A 27,474-nucleotide genomic window follows, 5' to 3' on the forward strand; every position below is an offset into this window, starting at 1 on the left:
AGTTATTTATTATCTTATATTAAATATAGGAGTAGAGTACGGTATAGTCTAGTTAGGTACCTATACTTAAGTTGCAAAACGAATGAGAATTACAGTTTCACGAAATATTGTGATAACGGTTAATTTATTATTACGCTGTGGCTACAGTTACGGTAACCGTAACTCCATTCGCGTTCCGGTAAACATTTGCGCAGGCGCGGCTACCGCTATTTACATGTGCATTGTGGTGTTGATGGTTTTTGGTGACATGGTTATGATAACCTAACTGTAGCCACAGCGTTATTATTATTTGCCGTCTGTGATAAGTTCTAAATCGTGTGTTTGTCTTTTTGGTCTCAAAATTTTATAGTTTCTTCAAAGTTTGGAATTTTATAATCAATTGTGGTTGATTTAATTTAATTTTAAAGTATTTTTTTAATTAAAAAATGATTTTTGTGTATTAAGAACTGTAAATTGAGTGTGTAATTGATGAATGTGACACATAACCTATCTACATTTTTTGGACTGTTGTATAAATTAGAATTGGTACCGTTTTGGGCTTATAAGCCTGTGGTACTTTTCTGTAAGTTGTGTAATTCTGAACGATTAAATAAATAATAAATAATAGAATATACTGTAATATTAGCGATCTATAATAAATTTTTGTTTTATTTTTCCCGTCCTTATAATATGTAGTTATTTATTATCTTATATTAAATATAGGAGTATAGAGTATAGTTATACTTAAGTTGCAAAACGAATGGAAACAGTTTCACGAAATATTGTGATAACAGTTAATTTATTATTATTTGCCATCTAATAAAATATATGGTAATATTAGCGATCTATAATAAATGTTTTATTTTCCATATCCTAAATACATGGTAATAGGAAAATATTGTAAAAATGAGATTCATTTGCTAATAGAATGGATCAAAATCTGTAGTAAGGTAGGTTCACTAAATTAGATGTTTGGTCGAGTTAAAAATAATGTTCAATGAACAAATCATTGTATCATATGGTAATGGAAATGACAAAAAGTTGAAAAAAAATTACATTGAAATCCATAAAGTATGTCGAAAGATATAACGCAATGAAAGTCGATGTTTTCCCATATAAGTCTGTCTGGGCGCCTGACTTCTTGCCGATATTCAATGGCGACGAGAAATGAAGGAGGCATCATGCTTCCAAACGCTTGAAGGTATAGCTTAGTCATCTAACTATATATATCAATGCTATTAACAAAGACCTTAAAGATATCTCTTTAAGGTCTTTTACTATTACAATGCGGCGCTTCCTAACAAGATGGCGGATTTTAGCGTCAGGGTACTAGCCAAGTTTCCATACTGTATGTATACTGTGGCACTACACTCAACACTGATTAGTGATTACTGCAGAATGCACAGAAAACCCAATGCATCTGAAAGATTGTTATTCTGTTTTCATTTTGACTTGAAAAGTTGTTTAATTTACATTTTAATAGTTTGTTTTGCCGTCCAATCAAACGAATCAATAGCTTGTTTAAAATGAAGTAATTTTTGCCAATAGTGTTCAACGTTGATGTGTTGTTTGGGAAAACTGTCATTATTGAGAAAGCATTAGTGACTGCACTTAAGTTTATGTTTTATTTACATATTATTTTTTCATAAAATAAAAGCTACGAAAATAGCTTACTCTGACTGAAAACTTGAAATTCAACTATATGTGAGTATTAAGCTGTAAACATAAAATAGTCTACTGATTTTTGTATTTTTCAAATGCGTCATAATTTGCCGCAGTATAAATATGCACAACTATGCGGCATAATTTTGTTATACGATTCTACCTAAGTGATAAATAGGCTTGGATTAGCCTATCAGCTCGTTTAGTTTTTAAGCTATTTGAATGTATTTTCAAAAGTTTAAAATGCTTTCTTCATTTGCGTTTATTGTATCAAAATTTATCTTAACAATAGCTCTTGAATAAGACATGTAGCCAACCTTGTTCCTTTTGTTGGTTAGATAGGATTTTCAAGGAAAGAAAAAAATTTTCTGCTTTTTTAAGGTACCCTTACTAGATGAGTAAGGGGTTCTCTATACAAGCAGCATAATAGTTATAGACCTATGTTTTTCACACACGGTACCTATACTATTAGCTTTTTTGGACCCCTATCCCCTGAAATTTCGGCTTTAGATGCTTTCGTTACCAATTACTGAAATATATCACAATTTTTAAATTGCGGATAATACCCTTATCATTGTTTTGTCTATGCTTCAATAGCCTAATGTGAAGTGCGTGGGTGTTTGATGAGAAGATCATCTAGGTGGGATTCGAACCCACGTACCAGGCAGTGCTCTGTAGCAGAGAGGTTTGTAACGCTCCAGACCTCAAAGCCAACTATGCCTGAAAATTAATAAGTAGTCAATTTATTTGTAATCCTATAAATCCTATGCTATTCAGTCTTACCTTCAATAACTTGAGAAATTATAAATCAACGCCGGGTTTTAAAGACAAGTAATTTAGGCTATGGTTGAGTAGGTGTTGAATATATTCTCTTAAATATTACTACATCCTTTAAGATTTGTAAATTGGTTATTATACATCAAATACAATACTAAGGCCCGGTTGCATAAAAGTAATCAGCAGCTTCTCTCATTGGATCTCGTAGCATTTAATCACGATTAAGATGTAACATAATATACATTTCTGCAACCGGAAGAGAATCTTATATTAATAAATAGAATTGACAGTTAATAGTTAACTCATTGAAACGCTACGCCGCTCTTGGTATTGATACAGAGCATGCAGACATCTTAAGTGGGTGTAACATGATTGTGAATGGTTTATATTTTCCAATGGCAGATGAAACCTCTATCTACATTTTATTGTCAATGCAGCTAGCAGCATTACGGTTAATATATATAATCAGTTATTGATTACTGGCTCATCACCCAATAACGATTCATTTAGATATGAATACTCTTATGATGTTGATATCTTGATGCATGATACACTTATACATGCTTTAGTGCTGCCCAACAATATGTGATACAACATACTCAATAAAACTCAAGGACAATAAAACTTTTCAAATGTTTTTTTTTTAATTATTTTTCTATGATATCATGTACAATTTAAATAGAGCAGTGCAGATCTAGATCATTTTTATAATATATAAAAATAATGGCCAGATGAATTCTTTCCATTGACCTATTTTGTTTTTCATAGCTCATGCTATATAATTATAAATTTCATAACTCCTTATCCACCAATCTATTAATTACTTGATGCGACAAATAACTCAATTCATTATTAAGGTACTTTATATATTATTTAAAATGAAATGCGATTTGTGTTGTTGTTCATGTATGAGAAGAAAATGTTAATCATTTATTTTAAATTTTCTCTTGTAAAAACAAAGCAACTGGGATCTTCAGTCACTGTAGCAAGGAATTTTGGCACTAGATAAGAGCATAAGAATTAGGCCACTAAATATACTTTGCTTCTAGATTAGATCAATGTTCCAGAACGGGCTCTTGTTGCTATTTAAGAAGACTGGCTCCTTGAATATTTTCTAGTACCAACTAGTACCATTTATTGCTTTTTCGAAGAAGGAATAATATTTTTAAGTGGTCCTAATTTATAAGATAAAACTATTCAGTTGTTTGCAATAAAGGTTGAATATCATATTTTTCTTTAAACAGCATTTATTATTTGAACTAAATCCACACCAACTGAAGTTTCCAATGTGAGCTTTCCAGTGAATGATTTCAGATTAAGATCAGATTGAAACGCTTTTTATAGTTTAGCCAACACTCATGCATTGTGCCGATGTGGCTCTTAAACTTAATGCTTCGAAAGTATTGATTAAGTTTGCATGACCTGTACTCTTTTATAATGTGTATCGTTCAACAAAAGACCCTCAAGTGGGTGGGGTGTGCACTATGTAGAGAACAGACTGCAACTTTCCACCCAAACTTGGCTATTCATGTCAAAATTGACAAGAGTGAATTGATGCTTGCTAAGCATTTTAGGAATCCTTGTTGGATTTATAATCAGATACTTATTCAGTCGGCTGGCTTCAATGGATGAGCTTGTGCGTTGTGTCAGTTTCCATATATATGTTGTCTACATAAAAATAGATTTTATTTACAGAAAAGTAGAGAATATTTAATATTACTTGTTCTCATACGAGTGAAAAGTATAAAAAATATACTACTACACTTATACAAGGTAACATTTACTACTCCATTGAGAATACTAAATCACTTTACACTATATTCAAGAGTCAATCTGCAATAATTTTTATGCTTTTATTGAAAACCCTCTGACAAGTGCTGTCACATCCATGAATAATTGCTTTATAATTATAATTTATGTCATGATTATGATTCAATTCACTAGAAGCATGTATGGTAGGAATGTTTGCTTTTTCTAAAGTCTTACACTTAGTAAATCTGTTGGTTCAGCTTGCAGATGCAGAAGACAGATGTAGCATTTGAAGTAGAGAGTTCGTCAATTAGCATTTCTATGCTCCCTTTCAATTGTATGAGACGTTTGTTTTTTTCACCATTGTCGTCGGTTCGTTTAAATGAAGGTTATTCAACCGTTCGTTCCCTACCTTGGGACTTATAATTAGAAGAGAACAAGTAAGCCTCGTTTGGAAATGCAATGTGAAACATTTTTATCAAAATGTGAAGAATTTATTTTGTGTCGAACTCATAAGTCAAGAAGGTGTGACTACTACTAAATTATTTTGACAATAATCAGAATCATTTCCTTCTCAAGGTTCAAAAGTTTGAATTTGATAATTATCTTATGCCATGTATTGCTCAAAGCAATTACATACTGGCTTCATATTTTTTGTGATTCATCTGTACTATCATACTCCATGAACCAATAAATTGCTATCTACACAGGATTATCTGTTATTAGTACATCAATTTTCTAATCCATTTAATTTTATTATTATTGAAGTATCATTTGGATTGTAATTATCGCATAGATAAGATTGTTTAATTTTGAAAAAAAATTAAAGAATGTATAGAAAAATGTTTGAATCATCAGTCACGGTTATAGTTATTGTAGTGTTTAAATATCTTGTGATTATTGTTGAATACGTTTTGATAAATGTCAATTAGTTAAATGATATTGGCATGTAAATAATGCTTATGAATAAATAAATACATTTGTTCACAACAATAAAACAGACTTTGAATTGAGAATTGGTGCAATACATCTAAATCCTACAAATAATAGTAACCTTTATAAATTTTATGTCAGTTAATATTGGAAACATTGATAAGAAATCAATAATTATAAATTGATATTTTCGACACTTGTGAATGACTCACAATTGATTATTGTCCTAATGTCATTTTGATGTATTCCAGATGGAAATAAATATTTATAGAATAGTATAAGATAAGACATGAATAATCAATCATAGAAAATTACTGAAATCAAGTAGCTCTATTCAAATACTTTGAAATAATTGCAAATTCTGGGTAAAAATGCTTGCTCTGTTACCGAGAACCGACAGAGAATGGAATAATAGTATGCTCATTCAAGATGGATAAATCATGACAGCAAGAAGTCACTCAACGTCCTATTGGTCAAATTGTTCGCAATTGCAATTACGTTATGTTGTAGCACTGTAACAGTGTTATGTTATGATGAAAATATAAACTAAAATAAGACAAAATTATTTATAAAATAATTTCAATTACTAAGGGAAATTCAAGCGTATATTACCATAGCTCCAAAGCTTATGTGATTGAAAAATATTAATACGGTAATGATTATTCGAAAAAATAATTATTTGAACTGGGCCAGACATGGAGAATAAGTGACGCTTTTTGACAGAACTGCTCGGACGCTAGTGCTAGATCAATCAGCTACATAAATAAGACGGCAGAAATTTTAGAGTAAAATATTTACGGCGTTTTGCACTGTACATGTTCAGAATAGTAAATGATGATTAGCCTATATTTACTATTCTTATTATTATTTGGAATATTGTTGACTGGGTGTTTTGTGTTTTTTATATATGCTCCAGAAACTTCGAAGATGTCGATGTCATAATCAAGAATTATCAAAACTTGGTCTCTAAATAAAGAAAAATGTAATAGTAGAATATTTTGGGCTGTAGTATCAATTGGCTCTGATAGATCGGTTATAATTTATTTATGAAAACCCTTTAATGGAAGTCAATGAATTTTTCTGTTAATATACACAAGTGCATAATCAAGACACCGATTGGGAGTGAATCAACAGGATCAGATTATTAGAATTGATCAATTGAAAACTTGCCATAGCGAAAATTTTCTTAGTGACTTGAGTGAAATGTTTTTAATGAATAACAAACCAGAGACATTATTTGTGATGAGATTGATTTGTGTAGTGACAAGTGTTGTATGCATAAATTTACTGTCAAGAGACATTTGACTGATGGGAATGACGGTGTTTGCAGAATGAGTGAGAAGAAGCTAGCGGTGGTGACAGTGGTGGTGGCGGCGCTCTCTCTCCTGCTGCTGCGATATGAGAACACGAAGGCGCGTCAACTGGTGTGCGACGCCGACTTGTGGCGTCGCTACGAGCACGACGAATTCGAGGGATTCGACAACGAGACCGGCATCCTCACCGGCGACCTCATCGTGCCAAACTACGTCCACTTCCTCAGAATGGGCTCGAGCATGCAAAATGTCAAGTTCATTGATGCCATGTGTATGTTGGCTGCTTTCAAAAAACAACGGCCTGACCGCATCTACATACACACCGACCAGAAGTCGTTCTCTGGTTTTCACTGGGAGTACCTCATCCAAAAGGTTCCCGGGTTCAAAGAATCGTTGACCATAGTCGCCACCCAACTCCCTGATACTATTTTCGACCAGAAATTCTCCGAAGCCTATCATCTCTTCCACTCCAGTGATGTGTTGCGCATACAAGTCCTCATGAAGTTCGGTGGTATATTTCTTGATAACGATTCGTTCCTTGTGAAAAGTTTGGACCCGTACCGGAAGTTTGAGATGGCGATCGGGTGGGACGAGGGAATGTTTTTGGGAACACAAGTGCTTGTCGCGCATAAAGACGCTCGCTTCTTGCGGCTGTGGCTAAACAGCTATCGGGGGCACTACTACCCCACTCTGTGGTACTTCAACGCCGGTGAATGGCCGACTGTCAGTATTCTGTGGGCAAGGCCTGAGCTGGTGCATCGAGTAAAGCTGCTGTTCGGAGTTCACCCTCTCATCGACGAGGTCTTCATCAGCATTTGGCCCGACTGGCGGAAGCAGTTCGCCATACATCTGCTCACCCGTCATCTGAACGCCATGTTCGCCAGCTGTGGCATCAACTTCACGGGCTCGGCTGATCTCACAGAAGGCTTTGTTAGCTCCTACCACAATACTCTGTACGATATGATCGGTGAAATTTACGATTTGAAATCGAATTTCAATGGACAGGTTGTTGAAAAGTTCAACTGTAAATCGCGATAGTCAATTATTTTCTACTTCACCAAGCCTTATAAAAGTCTGATATTGTATTATTAGAGTTACCATTTATGCTGTAAATAATGTTTGTTAGCTTGAAGAAATTTTGAATATTTTTTCTATTGAAACTAGATAAAACATTATTGAAACATACTGCTTTCAACTTGCCCTATGGGAAGGTGCGTTTGGTTCCCGAAATATCTAGACTAGATTGAAATATTATTTATAGTGTTGGAAAGCTCGAACTATATCTCAATCCAATTGAATAGTTTGCATTGAATTTGAATTTTTTATTATTGGGTCCTGTAAATTGAAATACTGTTTTGGTTTATATATATATATATATATATATATATATATATATATATATATATATATATATATATATATATATATGAAATGTCTTAAACTATCTTTTTGTCTTAACTCCCTTGGAAAACATATTCTAATCTAATCATGGAATTCTAATCTAAAATATGTACTTACTATGACACTCATATCTTTATATTTTAAGAGTTGAGATTAAAAATTAAAAACTATTTCATTGAACCATATTGATAAAAATTCTCAAAACATTGATAAACTTGTAAATACAGTTGTAGTAGTAATGAGGAGAAACCAATATTTTGTTGGTATCAAAAGTACGGTACATAGTAATTCACCATAATATCATTGTAGTACTAATGATATACCGTAGTGTTGATACTAATGGTAATATTAGTGATACTGATAATATTGGTGATACTAGTGGTAATAATACTAATGGTGATAGAAATCAACGAGCTTCATACTAATCACTCGAACCTTATTAACAAACAAACATACTAACTATGATTGTAAAACGGTTCAACCAAATAAATTCCAGTATCGAACTAGAATTTCAATATACTAGACCACTAGACACTAATAAAGATTGTATACCGTATGTAATGTTTATAAAAACATCACAACTAGACTGAACAATACTATCATTTTTGTTTTACTCACTTTAAAAAATTTCCTTTGTGTACCAATAATCGATATTTGAATAGAATATTGAAATACTTTGTCAGTACTTTACTTGAAAAAATACTTTGAATCTATTCATAACTCACAGTTGACATCTAATCTTGTGTAATATTTATTTTTCAATTAGAGCTTCAAATTTGTAATCACAATTACATAAAAAACATTCTCTGCTATCCAAAGTCAAAGTTTAATCTGCTGACTCAAGCTTCCACTTACGACTGCTCTTTGTAAATGATATTTATAAAAATATCATTGATTTGTAGTGGTATTTATAATCAATTATTTGTAGCTTATTGATGAATTTTACGAGCAAATGTGCAGTAAATCTTACTTTAATTACAGACAATTGTAAACATAAAAAACATTGTAATTGTTCACTCTCTTGAAATCATTTCAATATGATGACTTCTTGGGAACAGGGTTGAACCTCAAGCTTTAGCTCTTTTGCAACATGTTTAAAATTTATAATCTGTGGTTATTATAAAATATTTCATTTTTATAACATTTGCATTTTAGTTAGGGAAATTATAATAGTTAAGAAGTATGTTTCTGGTTATTAATTAATTATTGTGATGTGTGTTCACTCTCCTCTACTAATCTGTTACTTAATGGCAATTAAGTAATAAGCAATCAAACTACAATTTAATAATAATGTATAATACTCAGATCTTTTCATTCAGTACTCAGTCACCAGGTAAATTTCTAATCCAGGTTGCGTTAATTTAATCGAAAATAAAAAGTTGATAAGTCTAAAAATTCAGAAGATGGGCTCTTGCTATTCTTAGTTTGATAATTGCAAATTTAGCTGCAATTTTCGAAAAAAAATATACGAGAACTATAACACTGAATTTAGATTGACAAAATTTTGCGAGTGCCTTTAAAGTGGTTTTGTAGAAAACATTGAAACAATCCAAAATATCTATTTTCATGCAATGAAAAATCTTCAATCTTCTTACCACCAACACTCACCTAAATTCACCAAACTCATCTAAATTCATAAAAAATTAAATTCTCATGCTCTAATAAAATTTGTTTCAATTATATTTTCTTAGCAAATAGTTCTCAAATATTTTAATTGTATGTTCAAGGCCAAGCTAGCAATTCAATTGTCCTGAAGGCTTGTGTAAAATTCTAAGATATTTCATTATTACAAACCATAATTTCCTAAAACCCCTTTCAGAAAACTAGTTCCAATTTATGCTGAATGCAAATTAGACTTTGAGTATTACTGTATGTAATTAAAATTGAAACACCAACCATCATAAATTGGTTGAGTGTTTTCAATCCATTGAATTGATTATTATTTACTTTACAAAGCTATCATGTCAGACCGACAATCAGATCAGAAGTTCCGGATGTTAATGTTAACGGTTCGATTACCGCTACATCGTCTGCAGTTTATATGAGCGTTAATCGAATTTCCTTGCACCTGTTACTTTTGTTGTCAATATTTGCAGTTGCAGAAGTTTTCTGAGTATTTGATAGCACAATAAATAGAATTTATTTTGATTAATATTTATGTATTTTATAGAATTTGAATAATTACAATCTCATGTTTATTTCTCATTATTATATTTTCTCATGTCACATTACTGAGGTTTTACTTTGAATCAAGTGAGAAATAATTGTTAGTTCTTGGTGAACTGCTATATTATAAAAGTAGTGTCCTAGAATAATCTAAATTAAAGGTATTTTTATGAATGAAAACATAGTTGAGCGCATGTGTGTGTACTACTATACAGGGCTTTCAATAACCATAGAATGTAGTATCAGTGTATGAGATTTGTTTTTGTTGGTGTTCCACCAAAATATGATCAATCTAAACATTCAAACCTTGAGTTATACTTGGAAAGTTATATTGCGAATCTTACATGATTGGCTTGATAATAGTGCGGTCACATGGAAATGATATTAATTAATGCGTGTATTGTAGAGTTCGGATTCAAAGCTTGGCAAATCAATATTGTTGAGAGCGATTCATCATAAAAAAATTTGTACATTTACATTTCTACAACATAATTCAGACCCATGTATGGATCTTGCTTGTGCAATGTAGATTGTCTTATTGTTTTCATTTTATTAAGATTACCAATATCGTATCCTTAACATAGTAATATGATAATAATCTTCCTGTTGTTAAAGAGAATCCTTTTTATCATTATCATCCATGCCGAGGACTCTTGCGATTATTATTGTAAAAACAACAGCAGAAATAGATGGTCGATGAATGAGACTGCACGAAATATTTTTGAAGGCAATATTTCTCTAATTTTTCAAGTTTTGAATATGATTGAATAATTTATATTCAAAAGGTCGTAAGACCTCTTGTTTTAAGACAAGTCAAGTGTGCTGGATTCGAATCCTGGCCAGGATAAATGATTTTCCAAGTAGTATTCATCAATATTTATCAGTCAGCCATTAATTTTGTCAATTTTTTTCAGTCGCAAATGTCTTGAGGATGGTTGTTAATACCATACAGGATTCTCGTTTAATTGTTTCACTATTAATTAATTGCGTCATTGCATTATTTCCTCCATCATACAATTGTTTCTTATTGCTTTAGTCTATCTAGAGTCTAGATTTATATATTTTATACATTTCAATCTTGAACTATTCCAAGCTTTTTCGGTAATTCCTTATGAGATTAGCCTAGGCTAAGTTTCTCAGGATTTTTGTTTTCAAGAATATTATTAATACTTGCAAAAATAAACTTGTTCCTATTACAATATATGAAGAATTTAGTTTGAATAGTTCCAAACTAAGCCTTATCTAGAGATTTTAGTTTTTAGTTTTAAATCTTGTTTGTAGAATGCCACCATACGTACTTTTGTTATGTTGTTGTTTTTTTGAATAATTTTATCTTCAATAAAATTTTGGTTTACTTGTCTTCGGAGTCTTATTTCAATTAACCATTTCATAGAGTAGTAATGACTTCGCTATCTGTTGAAACCTTTCAAATGTTGAAGAATTCTGATGATAGTATCAGCACAGAAAAAGGAAATAGAGTCGTTGCATTGCTTTGGTGTTCGTAGACTCGGCACAACAATGGACGAATCGACAGTCGCTCGTGTGGCAGTACCTTGTGGTAGGTGAGTGACTGCCCTTAGGACCAAGCCAAAGGTGTTTTCATACGGTACTATAGTCCATACAGATCAAGTCCATGTAACTTGAAGGGATATGCGGAGCAAAGAAAAGAAGTGATAAAGCGGCGGCGATGTTGCCTTGCTAAAGAAGCTAGCGTTTTATAGTCTCTAGTGAGTTTTCAACTGCTCATGGTACGCATATGTAGTTTGAAACCACTGAGTCGACTGAGTCTAATCGACAAATTGGCAACTGCGCTTCTTTCTATTACTCTATTAATCTCAGTAATCAGTTGATCTCCCACCATTTCTCTGCTCCGTATATTCCTCCAAGTCGGAAGTAATTTTGTATGAAATATAGTTAACAGGGCAGGAAGCTCTCCGATTGGCTGATTATCAGCTGATTCCCGAACGCCAACCAATTTCTGTCCTGCCGACTCGTTGCTTTCTCCAAAAAATTTAAACAACAATTCTAGTTAAAACCATCAGCTGACTCAATTGAAACACATTATTAGTCTGATCCAAGGTATCTAGAATACATTCTAGGTACATTGGAAGAGGAGAGAGAAAATGTGGCCAGCCGACCCGACCCAGTCCACACTCTGCCCTCCTATATTGCTGCTTGTTTTCAGGCAAGCCAGGAGTGAAATAGCCTATTTACAGTAGAAGAGTGGAGAACCGATAATGAAAATACAGTCCCATTTCTATTATATCAGTGCTATTCAAAAAATTTGATTTATCTTGAGCAATTTTTTAACCTCGTCAAAATCAAATCCTATAGGAAATTTGCATATTACACATAATATAATATTGATATACACTCTTTTTGTTCATCTTTCAACATTTTGATAGTAACTCCCACATGACTCTCAATAATAGCAGAGACAAATAGACAATTTAACAGTATCTATGATAATAGTATATCTATTTTTCACAAAAGTAGTATTGCTTCGCTTTGTAACTTTTTGCCTCAATGTGAAAACTTATTTTAATGTATTATTATTTACATCGTTAAAATGAGCAATCACTCTTTACTGTATCACATGTAGGACTACTGTTGGATTGTAATTTCAGAATTTCCAACCCCTTTGTTTATAGAAATATCCAGCAACATATTTCAATATCACTGTTTCTCACCTCATTATTAATAACGATCATGATGAATAATCCTTTCACTTGAAGGAAAATGTAATTCTTTGAAAGGCTGATGAATAATAAATTAATGGAATTAAATACGTTTGCAGGTTTAAAAATTGCAATAAAGCAGTAAATCCATTCTAATCCATTTTATTAATATTTCAAGGTATAATTTGGCATCAATATTAGCCTACCTAGAAGTTGAATTGTTGTTTCTCTGTTATTGCAGAGTGGAAATGTATTTGGATGGTTAGAATGAGGAGAGAAGTGATGATGCAGTTGAGACACCTCTACTGGACTCTAGACCAACGGCGGGTGTCGATCCTAGTCGCTGTCACAGTCATCATCGCCCTCATTGTCTTGCCTTTTGTTTCCGAAAAGAAAGTCAGGTATGAATTATAATTTTATTCTCATATCTCTTTCACTCAATCAAACATCTCTATTCATATATCGTTGAAGATCTCTTATCAGATTTTATTCTCAGATCTCTAACATATCATTGAAGATATCTTTCAAATATTATTCTTACATCTCTTTCACTTCGTTAAGGATATCTATTAAATTTTACTACTATACTATTTCTTCCTCATAGTTGAACGTACATTTTTTCTCAGATCCTATTCACATAGTTTATTTTATTCACAAAAAAGAATATTCAAGATTCTACGAATTTTATACTCAGATGCTTATTATACTCAAACAATTTACTTTTTCAATGAGTAGTTCTTGAATGGATTTCTCAGATCATCCTACTTTTATGGGAAAATGTAAATACTAGTGCTACTGTAACTTTCCACTAGGTTCCCTAGTTGCAATAAGAGTAAATAAATTATTGTAAGATACTACCACAGTAAATCAATCATTTCTTACAATGTTCTATATATCTTGATAAAAATATTAATGGATAATTTTATTTTCATCCTCTTGAAGTAGTTGAAATAATATTCAATGGATTTGTAAGATTCTACTACAGTAAATCAGTTTTTTATTACTAAAATTTATATATAAATAATAATGCTCTTTGGATAATTATATTCGAGTTAACTAAAGCCTATTAATAATATTCCTGAATATTGTATTTAATCATCTCACTGAATATTTGGAAAGTGTAGCCTACTTGGCACCTTCAAATTCATAATTATTGCAAAATAATTTCATAATATGTCTTACATTACATTGATATAATTTTATAGAATATCTATGTTATTGTTGTTATAATAAATATATCATTTTAATACTTCAATCTGGTATAAATTCATACATTACCGTATATAAATTCAAAATTTTACTTCAATTCTATACTATTAGAATACTATTATTTTGTATATTTACTCCTTGTTTGCTAAATTTTCCAAGAAGCTATAGAAAATATTGTAGATCCTACTGCTATTTAAGAAATACTCATTTGAAGTAGGCCTACAGTCTTGAAAAAAAAAACAAAATTCCAAAGAGTCAATGGAGATTGTTTTCAAGCGATTTGTGGCTAGATGTAAAGTTCTTGAAGTAGACCTACTAGTTAGTACGTGGGTGGGAAAGATGATGAGTTTTAATTGATGAGATATTGTGTCAAGGCTTAATAAATTGAAACTTGAACACCTTTTTACTAATTACATTGTTGGAGCAGCACCCTTGAATTTGTATTGGTATCACATTCTCACTTGATCGTTGAATGCTTGTGCTATTACAACATATAACGCTCTTTTAGCAAGTATTATTTATTGTGTACCACAAACACATTATTGTCATCTTTCCATTTGATCACTATTACTGAATAATATGATACATCATATCAATCGTTACAAAAGTTCTATTTATATATTGGTAAAATAGATTGAAAGTTTCAGCTTTTCATTTTCTGATAATTCTATACTCACACCAAATCAATATACCTTTAACCTTTCAAGAGAACCTCTTCTACATCGGCACTTAAATACATTTTCCATAATATCATATTATTTTTTACATATCATTCATTCATAAATTTATATCTTATAGATTTTCATTTTAGATCTAAAATAAAGCCTTGTTCCAGAATTGTATACTGATGTGTAAAAAAGTTCTTTGGATGTGTAAATTTTTATTCTTACATTTTTTCAAGGTCCGCTGTTTCCAGACGTTTCCAGACTTGTGATAAACAAAATAATATTTTCCATTTCAATAATTAAAATATGTTTATGTGTTCGAAGACTCAGTTCTCAGGTCTTAAACTCTTACTCTACATGTATTTATGTAGGTCCTCTGCTAACAAATACTATAAAACTCGTGCGTAGCACGTTATCGAGAATATGCGGGCTCAAATTTATGTCCATCATTTTAGAATTTCCGTGTCCAAATATTTTTTCTAGATGATAAAACCAAAATTTGTCAGTTTTGTCATCAATTATTGTACAAAAGTTGATGCCTTCATCATATAAGAAAGATTCATGTATTTCTTCAAATAATAATTAGTACCAATATCATTTAAACGATTATTGTTATTCCCTTTTTGCTTCAATATATTCATGTAAAAATGTGATATGAACCGCTAGTAATTAACATAATTTTAATTTTCTTTGAAGATTGAAATATTTATAGATGAAATTTTTTTTATAAAACTCATATTTTATCCTAAAATTTTCAATTTCGACAATTAATTGACGATTAACTATTTCCGTGTGTATCCAATATTTTCTCACTGGAATAATAAAACTTATAACAAGAAAAATTGGGTTATATGGTGTGCCACAGGTTATCTGGATGCAACGAGATTGACTCGAACTCTTTCTCGAGAACTCGGTCGGTCTTTAAAGACGCCAATGGCTGTCATGGGTGAGCAATGATGAGACAATGATGAGAACAGCTCAATAGACATTGACTGCTTCACTTTTGCTGATCAATGATGATGTTTATGTATTTCATTTCTAATCACGTAACTTATTTGTTATCAGTTTGTTTGTTTATCGGTGTAGAAAACACAACTTGTAAATAATAAATGAACCAAGATCCTGCAGATATCAATATGAGAATTTTATTGGATGTGGTTTGATAAAACATCAGATCACATCAAGCTTGATGGCCACATGTAAATACTATAATGTTGATGTTTTCATTAAAGCCAGCCCCAGTGTGAAAAACCTCAAAATACTACGTTCATGTTACTCCTAATCGAAAACTATAATTATATACTCGGTATAGTGTGTTCCTTACTTAATCGAGGAAGGTGAAAATTAAACTGTCGAATAAGTTGAGGCAACTTCTTATAGAAAACAATAATCGGTACTGTACTTCCATTCTCTGTTCAAGGTAATGACTGGTAATGAATTATAATACTCCTAAATACAGCCTAATATTATTGTCACTTCTACCAATATTATTTGAACAACTATTGTTATTCATTTTTTGCTTCAATATATTCATGTTATCTAGGAGAGGCAAATTTTTAATCTATCATGTGAGCTATTCTCAATGCCTACTCATCAACAAAAAATAAATAAAACCCACACCTAACACGAATTTCAATTTTCAGAATTTAGAATTGAACTTTCACTTATTGAAGGTATAAATTTAGTAGTGTTGAAAAAAACTTGTGTGCAAGTTTTAGGATCATTATATCAATCGATTTATTTTTATTTTTTTTTTAGATTTCTTTCATCATCGTTATATTGATCAGTGATGCCCTATTTATAAGTATTATCGCCGAAACAAAGTTACAATTTACTAGATGGAGAAAAAAATTGTCAGTCCTTCTACTATTGTGTCAGCTTGTTTTTGAATACCGAGATATTTCAAATGTCTTTTTCTATTCGTAGATTTGTAAGTTACTGCATTTATTTGAAAAGGCTTTTTGGTATTTTATTATGACATCATAGTAATTTTCTTCCACAATAGATTATTGTCAGTACAGTAACCTTAGTTGACATAAATTTTCAATTTATTTTACTATTAAAGCTTTTAAGAAGCTGTAGATTTGGAGAAAATATATAATTCTTATAGATGTGCCCAGAATACTCGAGTCGGAAATACCTTAATAATTATTTAAAAGATACTTTAAATATCTGTTAAATTTTGAATCTCAATTCATAACTAGAACATAGTATAATAATGTATGCATATATGTCACTTCATACTCTTAAAACACATTGTCAATGTGTACCGGTATTGCTATTTGAGATATATTGCTTGATTGTTGTGTTGCATTTACCCTGAATGCAGCAACAAACAAAATCCATTTAATTTATCACTCTTCTTTTACTCATACAATCATCCAAGTTTCACTGTCATATACCGTCAAGTCCTCTATCCCATAGGATATTTTATCAACTAATCTTTCAATTAAATAAATAACATTTTTATAGCAATTCAATCATCCACAAAATCTCGAACCCATAGGATAAACATAAGCGTTTATGAAGCGTTCCAGAATTCACTCAAAAATAATTTTTTTCACTATATAAATCTTATAACCCCGATAATTATCCATTTTTTTGCAAATGCCCTTGAAATCATTCGTTTACCATGTAAATTTTACAATCCCAATAACGTTCTAGTTTCTTTCAATATAAACTTTTAACTCTAGTATTCATTGGTCTAGTTTTACTTCGTAATTACATAGTAGGTAAGCCTGGAACTAAAACTTTTACATTTATGCTTATCAGAGATGCTCACAAATCAGTGAATGCTTTTAGATGCTTTGATTGTTGATGGCATAACATTATACACACACAATTTATCCATATTACCTTCTCATATTTCACATTTTTCAATTCACGCATGACATACATTTTCAAATATTAAATTTCATTCCAAAATTTTTCCATTCAGAACTTTTCTGAAGATTTTTGTTACATATTGGAAATTTTCATGACACCTTTGTTTCACTAATTTTGTACAGTAAATGAATATTTTTAATATTATTTGTTATACACTAACATTTTCTAAAACTGCGTGTATTTGTAAAAATATTGGTATTTTTTATTTTGAAATATTGCTATACTTATTTTATTTTTTATAAAGTACTGTTAGAGATATGTGATTTCAAAAAATTGTTATTGCATATCAAATGTTTTGTTAAATGGTTCAGTTAATACTTTCTGTTCCTCATATTCCTTACAAAACCTTTTACTACACAACAAATTGAGACTAGAAAGAAAGAGTTTTTATTTTTAATTGTTACATTATAAATTGATAAAAACTCTGATGCAGTTTGATATTCCAATGTGACGGACCACTTATTATTTTCAATTGTTTGAACATTTTAATATTTCAATCTTTTGTCCAATTTGTGTGAGTTCATACACTTACGTATTTACAACATATAGCTCTGAGAACAATTTGTGGTGTATTATATGAACAACATACAACTGTGAGAACTATTTATGTGAATTTATACAAACCGCATTCACAAAAATAATAGTGCTTCTGCATTTCATCAACAACAATCATATCCATAAAAGCATCACCATTAAAGCTTTAATAATCATTCATCTCTTCCACCTCTTCAATCAAAGTAGTACCTTAATAAAAGTTTGTAACTTTTATTTTTCAATAGAAAATAATATAATCATTACCAGTTCAAGTTGAATAAATTCACTAATACTAATTACATGTTAAACTCATCTCTAAAACTAAAATTTATTGTTTCAAAATATTTGAATCACAATAAAAAAGCTAAAAGCCTTTAATCCATAGTCTTTATTCACCTGAATCAATATTGAATACTTATTTACCCTCAGAATGCTACTATACTGGAGTGTACTCATACAATTCATTACTATTGCTCAACCAACTGTTAGGTCCATCAAAATATATTTTTCTAATAATGTGATCACCTAGCGCACAAGAAACATTTGCATGTGCTAGATGTTCACAGAACCCCAAAATCACATGCATTTGGCATGTGCTATGTGTCTTTGTTAGAAGTCTAGAGTTAGTTGAGTCCTATCTCCTAAATTTATTTCTTTAGCTATTATTTGAACACGTAAAAAGAATTGCAGGATGCACATGTTTCTCTGTTCTGAAATATATGAGTATCAATTAACAGGACCATAGTTTGGTTTAATACCAGAAAGGCTTCAAATACAGTGTTGTTCAGTTATTGACACCTATGATCCTGTAACTAGAATATTTTCTCACAGTAAAGTTGACAACATCTTCAACTCTTTTCAATTATGGACGGCTTCCACAATATCAATGAGAGTTCCACAAGTTTTACCTGAGCAAGGATTATAAATTCATTGATTATAATTATTCTAATTGTTCATTAATTGCAAAGATATATAAAAGAAAATGTAAATTTTAAGTAAAAATGCTTATTATTTATTATTTACTGCTACACTATTATAAACTTACTAAGTTGCCGGGTAGTGCAAAAAGCTGGGAACAGTTAGATTTAATGTCAGTAGAACTGTGAAGGGCGGAGAAAAGGGACGAACATGGAAAGTTGTGCAGTAGCATTGGAGATTCAGCCATGGATTAGTGGAACGTACAAGAACGTGTAGAAGCTGTACTCGCTTAGTATCAAAATGGTGATAGTTTTTAATTTCATTAAAAATCTGAGGATGTCAGACGAAGCTCATTTTCACTTGAATGGCAAACAAAATTTTCGCTACGGGGTACAAGAAAACTCTTCTGTTCTTCATAAACGTTCTCTATACAGCCCCAAGGTTGCAGTATGGTGTGCAGTTTCTTCTCGAGGAGTGATATGGCCGTATTTTTTGAAGATGACCAGAGAAACACGATGACAGTTACTTCTGAGCGTTATGTTACCATGCTTGAGACATTTTTGGCTGCACAGTTTACATGATATTGACTTTGAAAAGACCTGGTTTTAACTACACATACTGCATGAGTATCAAAGCGGTTTAGGCTCATGTGTGATGAACACGTCATTTCCAGAAACGGTAATATTGTATGGCCACCTCGATCCCCCAACTTATGATTTTTCCCTGACGTGGGCGATTTTTATATTTATGGGGCTACTTGAAGAGTGTAGTCTACAATATACGTCCCAAACCCCCACCTGTACTCGTATCAAGGATTAGAGAGGAGATCGTAGCAATACCACTCTATTCTTTGCGCCAGGTAATGCATAATTTTCAAAATCTATCTGCTGAATGCATTCGGCAAAACTGACATCACATCCACTATATTATCTTTACAACTTGAAAGTTTCTTCAATTTCTAATGGTGTGCATTAAGAACCCTGAATCAAGTTTGAGAAAAAACTTTGGTTTTTTCTTTCTTCAAAAGTTCCCATCTTTTTGCGCCACTAAGTATTTTTAACCAACCAAGAAAATAGCATGCCAAAACGTTACATATTAAAGCTTCTTCTGATTAAAATGATGGATTATTTTGAATTTGAGGAAGCTGTTCACTTCTCAAGAAAGTTATTTATGAGTAGCCTATCAATCATGTTTAATATTAGTTAGTATACATGCATAGAGATAAAATTTATTTCAAAGAAGAAAAAATACAATTGTAATGATAAACTTAACTAGGTAATCAACTAGCTACCTCATCCAGTAAACTTGGTCATTACTTAATGTGATATTGAAATAACTGTTTGTAAAAAATCCTCAGTTGAATGCAATCCATTCAAGTGAAAATTGTGTCATTCTTCAATTCACTGTCTACACAGTATGCTCTTTTCTGTTGGCAGTACCATAAGACAATTTATTTTTCAGTTATTTAATTATTATTTCCTGCAGTATTTTCTGTAACCTATATTTTATCGAATATCTGTAATTTATATTCCTATAAAGGTACTGTTGATACAATTCATTTTATTATTGTTTGTGAATTATTGAGTTTTTGCATTAAATAAATGTCGAATTTGTTGATTTGTTTGTAGGTACTCACCATGCCAGCCGCACCCGATTGCGCACGATGCGAACAGATTTGAGCTGGACAACTCAGGCGAGCCGTTCGGCGACGAGATCGCTCCGAACATAGTGCACTTCTACCGCACAGGCAAGGACATAGAAACGCTGACCCTGGCAGACGCCGTCTGTCTGATGGGGGCCTTCCACAACGCCAAGCCCGACCGCATAATGATCCACACTGACGACGTTGACCGACTCATCCACACGCTCGTCGAGTCGCAGTACGGCAAGCGACTCATGAACAACGACAGGTTTAGGAGGAAGCTGGATGTCAAGTACTGGCCGGCCCCGAAACATGTGTTTGGCATTGAGTTTAGCGACGTCTACAAGAAGCAGCATGTTCAGGATGTCACACGCATCCGGATACTAAGGTTAGCTATCATCAGTTTTGTTGTTACTGCGGGTAATATAATTATAAGCTGTAGCTCATACAAGTTAGTAAACCCAGCTAATACATCAGATTCACTATCCCTATTAGTCCAACCAACGAAAGATTATAGAGGGAAAAGTTGGGAACACAATGTTTGAGGATAGTAAGGGGGTAAACATATCAATAGTCCTCACTCCTACCCCCTGTGCTTAAGGGGTGGGGTTGGTTTGTAGTACCATATTTTTGTTTTTTGCTCATATCTCGAACAATATGCATCTTTCGAAAATTTTATTGGAATAAAAAATTAAAGTTTGCGAATCAACCTACAAGTTTCATCTGTTACATTTTCCATATATCTTCTAGTTTTCCTGGTATGAGCTATCGAAAGTATCACATTTTAAGAAAACCCTTCCGGCTCCGATTTTTCTATCTTTTTTGCCTTATAACTTTTCAACGATTTCTTGAAAAAATCCGTGCTAATCATGAGCTCATAGAGCATCATATTCTCTTCAATTTCATGTATTATTTCATTATTTTTCGCATCTCCCTACGATTGTTGCAGCCGTTATAGTGTTGAGTGTAAAATCTTCAGTTCAACAAAAATTTATCAATTGACAGGGAAATTTGGAGGGGAAGTTTGGAACACAATATTTGACTTCGCAACTTGGTTTGGACTAGTTAGAAGGTGAACATATCAAAAGTCCTCCCTATCCCTTGTGCTTAAGTTATGAGGGTGGTTTAAAAGTTTCGTTTTTTCATTTCTGGCTATTTCTGGCTCATGTATCTTGGTAAGCCAGACATGAAAAAACGAAACTTTTAAACCACTCTCATCCCTTAAGCACAAGGGGTAGGGATGAGGACTTTTGATATATTCACCTTCTAACTAGTCTAAACCAAGTTGTGAAGTCAAATATTGTGTTCCAAACTCCCCCTCCAAATTTCCCTGTCAATTGATCTATTGTTGTTGGACTGAAGATTTTACACTAGACACTATAACGGCTGCAACCATCGTAGGGAGATGCGTAAAATGATGAAATAATACATGGCAGGAGTGAGGACTATTGATATGTTTACCCCTTTACTTGCCTTTAAAAGAGCTGCGGGGTCAAAAATTGTGTTCCAAACTTTTCCATCTATACCTTTTTTTGAGCCTGGACTACTATGAATATAATTTTTGTTGATTTTACAAAAATAAACTGTTCGGTTCTAGAACCAAAACGAATCACATTACTTAACTGGTGCCGAAACCATATTTCTTTAACTTATTTGTTTAAATTTGTTAGATTTTTGTCTTCGTTTGGATTACTTCCTTTCACCATGGCTGATGATGAACCTCTTCAATTAGCCTTTATGAATGTGCGGTGTTTGATGGACATGGTCAATAATTCAATTCATCAGTTCACAGGTGAGGTAAAGGAACTTTCTTTGTTCATGGAACGAATGGATTCCGTACATTCTCGAATAATACAAAATAGTTTTATGAGTTGACAATGGATAATTTACACTCTTACTTTCTTTCGAGAATCGATACCTCAGTGTTGTTAGAAATAGGAGTATTATCATTCACATCCTTTTGGGAATATGTAAAAAAGACATTGAAAGAGCGGTAAGCTGGTGCTCGGACTCCAGTGGCAGCGAGTGTGTTGTAACTGTTACAATTAAAGTCCGGATTCAGGAGAATCAATTTTCGATTTCACCAAACGTATGACACAATCACTAGAAAGACTTCAATCAAAGGTTTTAGACTCTTGTCTGAACAATGATGAAGGGATTTTGAAATTCACATCCCCAAGAATATTGAAGAGATGAAAACATTTTTAGGAATGGTAGGCTACTACCGAATATTCATTAATAATTTTGCACAGATGACAGAGCCTCTGACAAATTTTTTAAGGAAGGGAGTGTGGTTCAATATGTCGTCTGATGTTATACAAGCAGTAGAAAAAGACTTTTTTTTACTGCAAGCAAAAAACAAGCAGTAGACTTTATACAATTCGAGGAATAACAGTCATGGGTAAAATCTATTGTACAGGTTGTTTACGAACTCCCTAACAATACTCTAAGGCATTGTTCCTGTGTGAGAAACATATCTAAATATCATATTTAAATTGTCCGGAAGTCTTCAGTTATTCACACAGCGGCCATTTTGCTTTTGCATTTTTTACTTACTATTTTTTTCTAAATAATGGCTAAACATGCGAAATTGAAACTTTGCAAAATCATTTATAACCACTAGACAAAGCTAGAAAAAATTATGATAATTTTTCAAATTCATAAAACAAAATGGCGGCCATTTAGAATGTTTTTCATAAATAACTCAGAAACCGTTGGTTTTACAAAAAAAATTACAGAAATAAATTTTTCCGTAAATTTAATTACCTATCGATTGGTACCTGATTTTTCAAGATTGGACCAATATTAACTGAGATATAGCAGCTTTAGTGATAGGTGACCAAGACCAAGAGGGTTGTGTAACATTAATTATTGTTTGAAATAATCTAAAATAGCTTACAAATAACATTCATTCATTCATTGTCATTGACTGTTGCATTGTTGTGGCAGACTTTAGCCGCATGCCTTGGCATGCACTGCAACTAACCCCCAGCGGTCACCTATCACTAAAGCTACCATATCTCAGGTTATATTGGTCCAATCTCAACATATCAGGTGCCAATCGATAGGTAATTAAATTTACTAAAAAAAGTTATTCTTGTAAACTTTTTGTAGAACCAACGGTTTCTGAGTTATTTAAGAAACAAGATGTTAAATGGCCGCCATTTTGTTTTATGAATTGAAAAATTATCATAATTTTTTGTAGCTTTGTCTAGTGGTTATAAATGATTGTACAAAGTTTCAATTTCGTATGTTAAACCATTATTTAGAAAAAAAATAAGTGGAAAAAGCAAAATGGCTGCTGTGTGAGTAACTGAAGACTTCCGGACAATTTAAATATGATATTTAGATAATATTGTAAACGACCCAGAATGGGGGTAGAATTAAGAGATCTCTAAATTCTAAAGGGCGAGTCATGGGACTTAAACAACAAACTTTAGCATTCTATTAAACTTGTACAATTTTATTAAATGAATTAAACTAATTCAAATTTGGACTATAACAAAAATAATCTATATCGGTTCATTGCACCTTCTAAAAATTCAAGATGACTGCATGTAAGATTTTGCTAACTGCTTATTTGGATTCTAACTGTTCACGAAGGTAGCGTGGACTTTACTCATTTCTCAATTACAAATTTATGATACTAGGGACTCGGTCATTCAAGGGTTTTTAGCATGAGCTAGAAAATATAATGGCACTAACAATCGATCAATTTATAAATTCATTACTATTTAGAAATTTTCACTACACTGATTACTCCCGGATAACTTACTAATTTAAACAAACATTGACATATTCACTTCAAATAATTAATAAACTACTTCAACTTGACTCACGGCGAAAAATAATACATATTAACAAACTTAAACAGCAAACAAATTCAACACACACGTTAATTTTGAGCCCTCGAGGCCCGAGGCTACCTCTGGATTTTAAATGTGAATTCGGCCGCGGCTTGATTGGAACTGAACTATTCCACGCAAATTATGTTCCCCTTCCACCAACGAGACAACGGTCCACGTGGAGACGAGCATAATTCCGTGGGAAAGGAAAATAATGCAAGTTTGAAATATTCCCAAATACACGAGTATTTTCCATCGCTAACGGAAATACAGTTCCGTGAGAATACCTCAACCCTGCATAAAATTGGATTCTTCCCGGACGCAAGTTAGCAAAATCTTAATGTGAGAAAATTATTTTTTAACAGAAAAATAAATTTCTCACGATAAAAATGTACACACAAAATTCAGCTACAAGATCACTAAAGTCTCATTGTTGAAGTCCTAATTCTACACTTTTCGAATGAACCCATACTAAATTTATCTCTATGAAAACACAAACCCATAATTAATTTATTTATTTCAATATTATCACCATCACACTATGTTTCTTACCCAGGAACAATGCACTAGAGTATTGGTTGGGTTTTCGTAAACACTCTGTTTATGTGGAGTGTACAGAAAAACGAATGCTACAAGCTCAAGGTGAATTCCGAACTCTTTTGAGACTCATAAATTACAATTTTTATTCTGTATAACCCAGTGTTGACCTATTCATAGACATAATTATGTTTTTAAGAACCATTTTTATTGTATTATATGTTGTAGTAAATTTCTGTTTTGAAATAACCTAAATAGTATTATAGATCAGTTCAAATGGTCTTACGTCTAACGGGATTAGTAGGCACATCTTTCTTATCAGATGTGAGTCTTTGAATTGGGAGAACACTCAACTTGTAATTCAACCGTAGCTGGATGTTCATTCATTTACATGAATGAAATGATGAATCTGTTGGGTCTTTTCCAAATGCCCCAATTGTGTTAATCTAGAGTTGGACAATTAACCAATTAATATACTGACCGGGTTGGTCTAGGAGCGTTACAAACTTTGGTCTGCTAGCACCACCTGGCTCGTGGGTTCGAATCCCGCCGATGGCATGGACGTTTGATCATCTCATCAATTCACCAAGGCACTTTCTATTACCCACGCACAAGTAGAACGCTCATGTGGGCATCATCCGCAGTAAATAAAAAATAATATAATGTTATGACTAGTTAATATAATTCACCCATGTGTGCCAAAGAAGATAATTTTGAATAAAATTTAGAATTTAGAAATAGGCCGGCACATCTAGAAAATACCTGAGTCTAGACCTAATTCATGCAGGTGAACGGGCTACAGTCAAGAAAACTTCAATTAATCTTGCCATGCCTGATTTAATAGGTTTATACTATAGAATAACACTACACTTTGAAATAATTAAACAAAAAATACAAACAGCTTCAATTACATTGGCAACTAAAATCGAACAACAGAAACAAGAAACAAGAATATCATGTTAATTTGTTGACATTCTTCATCTGATTCGGGGGCGCATTACTATCCCCGTTTAGATAGCAATACGTCACAAAACCAAACAAGATCAGTCACAAAATAACCAATTAATTTCAACATGGAATTACTCAAGAAAGAAAAACCCGTTGAACCCAAATTTCGTCGATAGTAACCCATATAACCCATTTCATAATAATTTTGAAACCCCACTTTTGATTGACATTCTCGAATGAACCTTTGTTTCACTACACTGCACTTTCGTTGGTCTGTACGTTGCTTTATCGTCGGGGTTACAGTACCTTGTTTTTGGCGGTGAGCTTTTACCGGTTGAATTTGGCTTGACGGCGACGTCCTCTTACGTCCTTAGACCTGTCGTCTGAACGGGTGTCTTGAAGCGGTGTTACATAAAGTTGCGGAACCAAAGGGGTGGTAGTACAAGAAGTTGGTTTGGGGACACACATGAACCGCTGTAAATAAATGTATTACAGCATTAATTTCTAACTCTTCCTACAATTCATCAAAAGCTAAAACAGGAGTTATCTATTGATTACAATTAATTAAATTCTCTCATTCTTTGAATCCTCATTTTATATAGATTTTTATCTTTAAACTACGGATTCTTTTTATCAGAATTAATGGATCTTTCTTCACAAATAAATCAAATTGAAATGATGCTAACTTATATGATATTTTTCGTTTGGTTTGCGAAATCAAATATAATTTTTCATATAGTAGCTCGGCTAGTATTGTTGGAAACTTGTGCGCCAGCCAACATTTATTTTTATTTATTATTTATGAACTATAGGACGCAATCCAAGTGTAAATAACGGGCATTCGCCCAAAACTGCTCAGAACCTTAATTAAAAATGAACATTCCAGAGTTTATGATTTGATTTACCTACAAATACAAGTCCAAAAACTAGTATCAACTGAAATTATGAATTTATCACCTAATAAAACAAGACACTTTATAACACAATAAAAGAAAAAAATATTGAAAATTTCACTTTAAGGAAAGATAATGTTTGCCTTATAAGATTCATCTTGTGGAATTTTTACCTTTAATTAAATAAAATTAGTAAACACATAGAAAGTAATTTAAATTGTATTAAAATTTGAACATTCATTAATATTAATTTCCTGGAAAAGAAAAACTTTCTTCTTCGTCTATTAAGATTTCTATCATAAAAAATTTACTAAATCATTCGACAGCCTTAATGACATAAGAAAACAGAGTCTGAAAAATATAAATTAAAAAATGTCATAAACTCAATATGAACATAATCTTAAAAGTTTCATTCCAATTTAAAGGATATCTTCCTGACTTTCAGCAATACTCTACGATAATATATCTCCAGAAACAATAACTCAAATGTAACGTAACTGAAAACTTTCTATACTTCTGTAGAAAAAAAATTTATAAGTATCTTCCATCACTAATAAAATCAAAAGGATTATTCTCAATCAATATTATTAACTTGAAAAATAACAGGCTTAATTAATTCAATACTCTTATGGAAGTTTCAATCAATTAAATTCCCTAAATTATATTTTAACCTTATTTTACGTACCTTAGCGGTTATTTGAAGAAACAATTATTCGTACATGATGAAGAAACCCAATTA

The 27,474-nt window shown here is 32.1% G+C and overlaps 1 protein-coding gene across 2 annotated transcripts in view; it reads left to right on the top strand.

The window, feature by feature from the left end:
• The first annotated feature begins 1,319 nt into the window (after positions 1–1,319).
• The window catches only part of LOC111043978, a 29,789-nt gene continuing 3,634 nt past the window's right edge, over positions 1,320–27,474 (top strand). Inside the window, exons 1-3 of one of the 2 annotated variants that reach the window (XM_039430383.1) lie at positions 1,325–1,683; positions 12,900–13,059; positions 20,499–20,900. In XM_039430383.1, coding sequence (XP_039286317.1) covers positions 12,917–13,059; positions 20,499–20,900 — 545 coding nt within the window. In that variant the 5' untranslated portion in view covers positions 1,325–1,683; positions 12,900–12,916. Of the gene's footprint in view, positions 1,684–6,430; positions 7,788–12,899; positions 13,060–20,498; positions 20,901–27,474 lie in introns of those variants that run through there. The other variant, XM_022343991.2, reaches the window with a different exon arrangement.

Source organism: Nilaparvata lugens, chromosome 6, assembly GCF_014356525.2.
Source record: "Nilaparvata lugens isolate BPH chromosome 6, ASM1435652v1, whole genome shotgun sequence".
NCBI classification, from domain to species: Eukaryota; Metazoa; Arthropoda; class Insecta; order Hemiptera; family Delphacidae; genus Nilaparvata; species Nilaparvata lugens.